The 9,564-nt window shown below is 57.0% G+C and overlaps 2 protein-coding genes across 2 annotated transcripts in view; one reads left to right on the top strand and one right to left on the bottom strand.

The window, feature by feature from the left end:
- The window catches only part of TMEM63A (transmembrane protein 63A), a 41,791-nt gene extending 38,022 nt beyond the window's left edge, over positions 1-3,769 (top strand). The window contains exons 22-24 of the mRNA XM_008584344.1: positions 855-970; positions 1,307-1,369; positions 2,849-3,769. Coding sequence (XP_008582566.1) covers positions 855-970; positions 1,307-1,369; positions 2,849-3,016 — 347 coding nt within the window. The 3' untranslated portion in view covers positions 3,017-3,769. The remainder of the gene's footprint in view (positions 1-854; positions 971-1,306; positions 1,370-2,848) is intronic.
- Positions 3,770-4,270: 501 nt separating this feature from the next.
- Positions 4,271-9,564, bottom strand: part of EPHX1 (epoxide hydrolase 1, microsomal (xenobiotic)) — a 21,825-nt gene continuing 16,531 nt past the window's right edge. Inside the window, exons 6-8 of the mRNA XM_008584343.1 lie at positions 8,184-8,292; positions 5,202-5,324; positions 4,271-4,636 (exon numbers count right to left, since the gene is read on the bottom strand). Of these exons, the coding sequence (XP_008582565.1) occupies positions 4,435-4,636; positions 5,202-5,324; positions 8,184-8,292 (434 nt within the window). The 3' untranslated portion in view covers positions 4,271-4,434. The remainder of the gene's footprint in view (positions 4,637-5,201; positions 5,325-8,183; positions 8,293-9,564) is intronic.

Here is a 9,564-nt window from a genome sequence, read left to right as displayed (position 1 = left end):
TGAGGGTGAGGGCTGGTTGAGTGTCCAATCAGAATGTGGTACCCGAGGGTAAAGGCTGGTTGAGTGTCCAATCAGAATGTGGTACCTGAGGGTGAGGGCTGGTTGAGTGTCCAATCAGAATGTGGTACCCGAGGGTGAGGGCTGGTTGAGTGTCCAATCAGAATGTGGTACCCGAAGGTGAAGGCTGGTTGAGTGTCCAATCAGAATGTGGTACCCGAAGGTGAAGGCTGGTTGAGTGTCCAATCAGAATGTGGTGCCCGAGGGTGAGGGCTGGTTGAGTGTCCAATCAGAATGTGGTGCCCGAGGGTGAGGGCTGGTTGGGTGTCTGTTGACCATCAGCTGGTGAGCTAACCTGTGCTCAGGTGTAACCCTCGTGAGGGCCTGCTTGACCTCCCCAGACTTCCCTAGAGAGAAGACTGTCCCTTTATCAGCTCTGGGGGGACTGATCCAGAGGAGAGGAGGAAGCTAATCCAGATTGCTCTTTGGGGGTGGTGGATGGGCCCAGGTCCCCACACTCCACAGCGTGGAGGAAGTGGGAGGTGCAGGAGGGGAAACTGGGGGAGCCTCCATCCTGCCTAGTCTGGGGCACCAGAGACTGGAGGGAACTGACCCAGCAAGGATGCTGGCAGATTGCCATTGACTTGGTGGCCCAGTGCCTGAAATCTGACCAGGGATACTGCTAGCCATTCAGTGGGTCACTCTGTGTGCTCCTGGCTGTGAAGTCACCATCCCGGCTGCTGGGTGGGAGAAGTCACGCACAGTTCCTGCATCAGGGGAGACCCCCTTCCTCAGCAGAGGGAGGGTGGGTGGCACCCCCTCCCCCCACCCCAAGGCTGGCATCCCTCTGTCTCCAGGTCTGAAGGCCCCCCCCACCCTGTTCACCTTCCTGGTCGTGCTGCTTACCATCCTGGTCTGCCTTGCCTACACGTGCTTTGGATGCTTCAAGCACCTCAGCCCCCTGAACTACAAGGTAAAGAACCTTGCTCTGCCATGCCCAGCCCGGCCCTGGGAGGAGATGGTGGGTTCATTCCCCGCCCCTCCCCCCACCCCTTCTCATATCAGCCCAGCAACAGCCTTCTCCAGATTGCAGTTATCCATGGGAAAGGTGTAGGTAGTTGGGTGTGATGTGTAGGTCCCCACCCCATCCTTGCTCCCTGCACCCACCCCACCCTCTCTCGGGGTGCCTCCAATACTTGGTGCCAGCTGGAACTGTTATTTTGGGTGTTAATAGTCTGTCTGTTTGGAGGGTGTGAGTTCAGGGAGATCAGTTTTGTTTATCGTTGCAAGTTTTGGCTGTTATCTGCAGACAGAAGAATCGGCAAGTGACAAAGGAAGCGAGGCAGAGGCCCACGCGCCTCCATCGTTCACAGTAAGCTGCTTACCCCCGGGGCCTGTGGCCCTGTTGCTGTGTGTGATGGTCCCAACCAGATGGGCCCTGGCAAATAGGGCTCGATCATCTCTTGCGAAGATGGAAATCCCTTGATCACGTGGCAGGCAAATTTATGAATTGAATTATGTCAATCCAGGAGGAAACCCTTTCCCTCTGGATTTTTTTTTTTTTTTTTTTTTCCTTTTTGTCTTTTTTCGTGACCGGCAACGGGATCGCAACCCTCGGTGTCGCGCCCGCACCTCGGTCAGCCAGTGAGCAGCCGGTCTGTATGTGGGATCCGAACCCTTGGCGGGAGCACCGCCGCGCTCCCAAGCGGCGCACTATAGCATGCGCCACCAGGCCGGCCCCCCTCTGGATGTTTTAACCTGCATATTTGAAGCCACATCAGTCTCTGAGAAGATAATTAATCTTGCCACGATGCATGCCCGTCCCCCTTGGTTTCAGCTTCTTCCTCACTTTCCTTTTCTGCATATTTAATGCCTGGTGAGTTTGGGCCTTAGTGAAGCCACATCGAAAGGCTTCACGGTTTGGTGAAGCTTTATCACCAGCGGTGCACCTGCCTGTGTGAGGGCCTCCTCCAGGCGCCAAGAGGTGGCAGGCACACTCCCCTTTGAATTCACAAATGAACATCACACCTGCCCCAGAGGAAGACACCACGGGAGAAAGACCCCAGGACTCTTTTCCGTCCTGGTTCTCTCTGCATCCAGCCTCCAGGGTCCTGCTCCTGGGCTGGGGCTGGGAAAGGAAAACAGAGCCCCGGGATCCCAGAGCTGTGACCTCTGGCCTTCCTGACAGGCCAGTCTCATCAGCAGTGTTCTTTCCAGTGGCTGCCTCCCAGGTGTCAGGCACGTTTATCCGTGTCCATCCTTGGATGAGCCCCAGAGGAGAAGGTCCTTAGAAAGATTCATTACCCAGTGACACACCTGGGGCTGTCGGCCAGGCAGGGGCAGGGGTGGGACAGGTGGATGATGTAAATCCCCCATTCTCAGAGTGGGTCTGGGGAGCAGAGGAGCAAGGCTGTGTGCCCGGGATCAGCAGTGGGCACCTGGGATGGGATGAAAACGTAACTTACACAGATTCATTCAGCATCCCAGAAGCCCCGCTGACGGCATTCTAAGCCTGCCTGTGTATGTTTCTTACATAAGGTGAGAAATTCTTCTAGAATCCAGTGCTAGGAAGTTTGCTGTCCTCTAAGAAATAGAGGAAACGTCTCTATCGTGCATCATTCTGTGTGATCATGAGAAACCGCGTAATTGATTGCATTTTCTGTTTTGCCCTGGCTGCTGGGAAATTCTGTAGTTGGTATGTTTCGGGTCCTGACGTCCTAAATTGATGCAGTTATTTCTTTGTGTTGTCCTTTATGAGCACTGTACGTGTCCTCCTGCTGGAAGAAGGGGCAGGAGGGGACGGACAGGTGCCCACCCTCACCCAAGCACTAACTCCCTCATTTGCTGACAGCCCTACGTGCCCCGGATTCTGAACAGCTTGGCCTCAGAGAGGACAGCCCTGTCCCCGGAGCAGCAGCAGACCTACGGGTCCATCCACAACATCAGTGGGACTCTCCCTTGGCAGCACTTGGCCCAGAGCCCTTCAGACAGCGTGGCTGCTGCCTACCAGGAGGCCTGAAGGTGGACGACACAGGTGGAGAAGTGGCTGGACTCCGACCCCAACCAAGTTCATGACCTCCTTCCATTTGTTTTAAGCCCCATTGCTCTGAAAAGATGGAGCCAGAAAAGCCTGGAGCTGAGGCCCTTGGCTGAGAGGGAAGGGCTGGGCCTTCCAGCTGAGAGTCATTGGGCGGTGGTCTTCCTTTCCGGTCACAGCAGCAGAGAGGGGGACACATGCAGCCCCCTACCCTCTCTTGCTTACCTGGGGCTCTGTACATTTCCAGGTCCCCCCTCCTGCAACAAGCTTCCAGCTCTGCAGCTGGATGATGTCCCCTGTGATTTGTAGCCAAGTTCATATGTTGGAATTTTGCCCCCCAGACTGGCCCTGGAGACCATATGGGGTAATAGGCAGGAATGGAACAGGGGAAGTCCTCTCTCTGCGTTCCCGGACACCATCGCCTGACCAAAGAGCCTGCGGCCGGCCCGGCTCTGAGATGGGGTCTAGGTGGGGGTCCAGCGCCTTCACCCAGCCTGCCCCCAGCAGGCAGCCCCTCCAAGCTGCCCCGGGAGTGGCTGCGGGAGCCGGAGGCCAAGTGGCCGGTGTCGCTGCAGCAGCTCCCGCCAGCTGTGCATGCGCCCCCGCATCCCGCCTTGCGTCTGTGTTCTGCATCGCGTTGCCAGGGACGCCGCGGCTGGGTCAGGGTCACCCCGCAGCGGTGGGAGGGGGAACGAGGGCCACTAATAAAGTGCCTGTTGGACCAGATTGGTGAGATCCAGCCTCTCCCGCCTCTTCAGGGTCCGGGGTATGGGGCGCCACCTCCAGGCAGGCGCCCATCCAGCCCTCACCCCATCTGCCCGCGCCCTCTCCGGTGGGACACACCGTGCTCAGGAACCCCTCCCAGGGGGGAGAGTGTGGCCGGCGCAGAGGACAGGGAGAGGCGGGGCTGGGTGCAGGGCTGTCCGCCGCCCTTGACCTATGACCCCGGCAGGAGGGCGGGCAGCCCCGCCGTTCCCTCCCAGAGCTGGGGCGCAACGTAGGACTTTAGCCCGAGAAGCCTCCTCCCGCTGCCTCCAGGGGGCGCCAGAGGCTCGGGCGGCGACAGGCGGCGCCATCAGTCCCGTGGGGGTGCAGCGTGGTCCCTCCTACCCTGGCCTGGGAGGAGGGACAGCAGGGCGCCGACCCCTCCCCAGCACGGGACAGACCTGCCAGCTCCGCTCTGGAAGAGGAGCCCCGCGTGGAGTCAGGGCGCGCGCATGTCGCCTGGTCCGGCCACTCTTAGAAGGAAGATCATTTATTGAAGCCATGTCGCTGAACACGGGGGGGAGGGTGTGTGGAGGGGGCGCGGTGAGCGTGGGCTCCCGGCATGGGCGGGGGCGGGGAGCAAACTCATTGCAGAAACGGGGCATCTTCCCCAGGCGGCGGTCAGTCCCTGGGCCTCACTGCTGCTCCACCTGCCCCACGAACTTGCGGATGTCCTGGGCCATCAGCTCCGGTTCCTCAAAGGCGGCGAAGTGGCCCCCACGGGCCATGTAGGAATAGGAGATGAGTTTCGGGTACTTGAACTTGAGCCACTTCTGGGGCACGTGTATGAGCTCACAAGGGAAGGCAGCAAAGCCCGTGGGCACGTAGACCTTCATCCTGGAGGGGACACAGATCCCACTGAAGGGTGAGCCCATGGCCCTGCGACCCTGGGTCCCCCACAGCGGGGGGGTTCACGGGCCTGCGGGGAGGGGTCAGCCAGCCCACCTGCCCTGGGCCATAAAGAAAAGGACAGAACCAGGCCCCACCTGCTGAGCTCCAGCCCACTGAGGGCTTTCTCTTTCCTGGGAGGGCCACCCAGGCGGGGCACATGGGACAGCCTCTAACACCCCACCTTTCCCTTCGCTCCCTCCTGAGGGTCTCCATGGGGGCTTTGGAAATCCCAGCACCATCAGTGCCACACCAGGCCAGCATCCTGGGCTAGGGGGAGGCCCTGAGGGACATCTGAGGGCCAGGCCTGCTGCTCCTTCCATGAGCAAATTCTAAAGGCAAAGGGATTTCTCCAAACACTGCTGGCCTTTAGTGGTCTCATCCAAAGGTGTCCTGTGCACACGCAGGCAAGGCTGTATCTATGTGGTCACCAAATGCCCTCCCTTGAGTTCAACACCGGCCAGTCCCCCCACTCCCAGTCTCAGAGGCCTCCACCGCGCTCAGCCGGGCTCACCGCTCGTGCTTTTGGGTGAAGCCCTGCCCCAGGTTCTCCTTGTAGAAGCGCTGAGAAGACACGATGGAACCTGTCGTCCAGTAGAGCATGATGTTGGTCAGCAGGCTGTCCAGGGAGAACTTCCTGGAAAAGCAGAAGACAAAGCCTTGCTCAGTGCCAGCTGCAGCTCTACAAGAACCAGAGCTGCCATTTTGGGCTGTGCACACGTGCCAGGCCCCTGCCCGCCTGGCTCCCTTCCTTGGCCCTTGCTGCAGGGTGGGTGGTATTATCCCTGTGCCACAGGTAGGCTGGACCCAGGGTCACCAGCTCCTACAATGACAGTAACAGAGTGCTGTGCACGTATGAGGCAGCGTGTTCTGAGCTCCTCATGTGCTTTCGTTCCTCTCAACCACCTCTGGGACATAGGTACTAGTATCATCTCCATTTTACTGGTGAGTGGAGAATCCAAACCCAGGCGGCTTGGGTCGGGGATGCACGCTCCCAGCCCCACCCTCAGGGAGACCCAGTTTCTTTAGAGCAATGAATTTCCCACTGCCCGGAATCCTCAGGGACTCTGGGCACTTTCTCCGCAGAGGCTGCCTGGACTGGGAGCTCCTGGAGGCAGGAACGCAGAAGCCAGCGCACAAGCTCCAGGAGGCAGTGAACCGAGAGGCCAGGATTGGAGGGACCCGGTCATAGTGTCACTGAGGAGCACTGGGCTGCTGTTCCATTTCTCAGGCCTACCCCACGGCTCTAACTCAGCGGGCATCACGTCCTCTAATCCAACCCCTCACCTGAGCGCTAGGTCTGTGGTCCAGTTACCAAGTGCGCATCTCCACCTGGACATGCCAGCATCTCCCGCTCAACATGAGCATGACAGATGAGCCGGGCATCCCCGCCAAGCCCCTCCCCTGACACCACGTGCACACGCATTTGCACACACACACATGCACGCACGCACACGTGCACACATGCATGCACGGAGGCTCCCCACCCTCCATTCCCCGCTTGACCCATGGCATCTCCATGCCCTAGCAACCGAGCTAGGACCCTGAGTCACCGTGGAGGCTTCCCGGTTCCTGTCCTCACCAAGCCCTGGCTGCCTTGGCTTCTCCACTCCCACCCTCCTGTCCAAGCGACGTCTTGCACCTGTTACTGTCGCCTGAATTAGAGAGCATGTGCTCGGCCCTCCTGCCTGTCCCCTCAGCTCTGGGGTGGTGACTTTGTCGATTCATCAGAAGCCAACTCACCAAAAATGGCCAATATGCTGAATTTACTTGTTCACTTCAGCTACTTAGATGCAGCTGGTTAGCTATATTTTTATCCCCAGAACTACATTTTAAGGAATGTTTAATTCACCTCTGCCCTGCACCCAACTAATGCAGGAGACAGGAACAGGGAGGGGGGCACCAAGGAGGGTATTCATGTTAATCTGAAATACGAAGACTGTGTGCAAAAGGGGCTTCCTGGAAATGCAGAAAGTATTCATTAGACATCTTCGTATCCTGGAATGCGGTCTTAGCCCTTAGTCGCTCCTCTCTGGAATGCTGCATCTCTAGCAACAGCATCAGGGAGCAGGGACACAGACAAAGCGAACATCCTTTAAAATGCAATTTTGATGCAAAATGAAAACCAGTCAATGAACACTAAATAGTAACAATAAATGTGTCAACTCTGTGAACTGGCTTTTGGCAAGCTGGCCAAGCATTTCCATCTCCCCTTCGGCTCCGACCACAGCGTGAAAACCATGCTACCCTTCTGTGTTAGTGTTCTTTCTAGAACGCAGATCTGGTCCTGTCTGGCCCTGCTCACAGCTTTGGTGCTCCCTGTCCCCAGGGCAGGAGCTGCAGGCACAGCCCAGTGAGGCAGTCTGGTGGGACCTCCTGTCTGGCTCCAGCCTCCTTGCCAAGGTGGTCCTGATGAAGCTCCATCGACCCTGGAGTCCTGCCGACCATGGGGTGGGGGACAGTCCCAGGTAGGGGCTTGCTGGGGCTCTTGGAGCATCCGCCTAGAGGAGTGAGCTCGCGGTCTGGCCCGAGGTACCTGCTCCAGCCTCTGGATAGGTCACCCTTTTCAAGCACTCCTTACGTTTTTACTTTTCTCTTTGCCCTAAATTCCCTTCCCCCACCTGGCAAATTCCTCCTCATCCTTCAGGGCCCAGATCAGACACACTCTACCAGTCATCTGCCCTCTCTGTCCCTTGGACAGAGAATCCTGTGATCCTTTCTCTGGTCTCCCAGTCCTTTGCATGTATATTTAGGGCTCATTCATCCAGCGTCTATTTACTGAGCACCTGGGAGAGACTGACACTGTTCTACGTGCTGGAGCTACAGCACGGCCAAGGCAGAGCCCCTACCCCAAGGCAGGATCCCGTTTCACTCTCTATTCCCCGCCCTCCCCCCATGGCCCCCTCCCCCCCACCATGTCTGGTGCTCTGTGTGTCACTGAAGAGATAAAGGGTAGGCCCTGGAGAAGGTGGGTCAGTGCAGACCTCAAAGAAGCCAGGTCAGGACAGGGAGCTGGGAGTCATGCAGTGCACAGGCTGCAGCCTCTAAGGCTCCGGGGATGGGACAGCCTCCCCAGCCTTGCTGCAGCCACCCTCTGGGATTGGCTTTCATGGAATACACAGTCACATGGCCCTGATGCCACCAGGCTCTCCAGGGGTTCAGGAGGACAGGCCTGGCTGCTCTTGGCAATAAATGGGTGCTCGCTGCCCTCTGGCCTCCCCAACCCCAGGAGGGGGCTGTCTGGCATAGGGAACGGAGGCCGTGGAACCCTGCACCCTGTCCCCAACCACCCCACTGGAGGCTGTGAGAAAGTCACTGTACCTCCTCAGCCAAACACGGAGCTACACTCATCACCGTGTGAGGATCTGGGGGAAAGCCAATGACAGATGGGACTTGCTGACCACCCCACGCAGAGCACTCAGAGAGGAGGAAGAGGGAGATGAAGGAGGCGGCTGCTGGACGGGGTCCTGACAGCAGAGGCAGGTGGGGGACTCACCTCTCCAGGCCTCCATCCTCCAGGTCACGGAACTCCGAATTGGTCCAGGTGGAAAACTTCTCTAGAATGTAGGCGGCCAGTCCCACGGGAGAGTCATTCAGAGCACAGCCTGGCATGGGCAGGAACAAGGGAGGGACTCAGCCTGGGCACCAGGGAACTGGCCATCAGGGCTGAGGCGTGGAGCAGCACCACGAGCAGAAGCCCTGTTTGAGCAGAGCCCGTGCCTACCTCTTGGGGTGTTCACGCACCTCATTCCCTCAACCCTCAGTATCCTCATCTGATAAATGGGATAATACCTTCCCTCTGTCTCATGGGGATTCACACACTCTATGTGCAGCTTCCTGCAAGCTGCAGGATCCGTACCTCTGGGCTTGGTGAAGACTGGATGCTGTTTGTTAAAATGGTGTGGTTTTTTTAGTCTATATACTCTGATTCGTGAAAAATGAGAAATAACCTAAAAGTCCAAGATAGGGGATCATTGCAGATAAACAGATACACCCATAAGCTAAGATATGGTGCAGTCATTAAAAATGAATGGGACGGGCCGAGCCCATGGCGCACTCGGGAGAGTGCGGGGCTGGGAGTGCAGCAATGCTCCCGCCGCAGGTTCGGATCCTATATAGCAATGGCCGGTGCGCTCACTGGCCGAGCGTGGTGTGGACACCAAGGGTTGCGATCCCCTTCCCGGTCACAAAAAAAAAAAAAAAATGAATGGGACAACAGCATAGACCAATTTCACAAACATTACATGGAGCAAAAGAAGTCAGACCCAAAAGGGTACAAGCTCTACGATACCACTCATGGGAGTAGAAACAGGCAAACCCAAACTATCTGTCAGGCTCGGGAGGGTGGTTACCCTTGGGGACATGGTGCCTGGAAGACAGCAAAAGGGGCATCTGGGATGTTGGGGTCGTGGTTATAGGGGCGTATCCCGTTTGTGAAAACTCATCAACCAGAACTTTGGCAAGTTCTTTTGAAGGAGAGGGGGGCTGCGGAGGGAAGAGAGGTTGTCGGGGGCTGTCTTTCCTGTTTTGTGCTTTTTGCATTTTTCAATTTTTGGACAATGATCCTATATTTTATTTATTTTTCTTTTTAAAAGATGACCAGTAAGGGGATCTCAACCCTTGGCTTGGTGTTGTCAGCACCACGCTCTCCAAGTGAGCCACGGGCCGGCCCTGATCCTATATTTTATAATCGGAGAAAAAAAACTCATTTTATAAAGTGCCATTATGATGACCATGAGCTGCATGTGGGATGGCCATTCCGGGGTGTCCTCCAAATGGGACTGGGCAACTTATCCAGCAGAGCCTTCTGGAGTTATCTGATTCTATAGGGGACCCACCTGCTCTTGTTTTTTTTTTTTTTTTTTTTTTTTTTTTTT

This window comes from Galeopterus variegatus, unplaced genomic scaffold (genome assembly GCF_000696425.1).
Source record: "Galeopterus variegatus unplaced genomic scaffold, G_variegatus-3.0.2 Scaffold3232, whole genome shotgun sequence".
Lineage (NCBI taxonomy): Eukaryota > Metazoa > Chordata > Mammalia > Dermoptera > Cynocephalidae > Galeopterus > Galeopterus variegatus.
The sequence above is the reverse complement of the archived record's forward strand: the minus strand, read 5'-3'. Positions and strand labels throughout refer to the sequence as shown.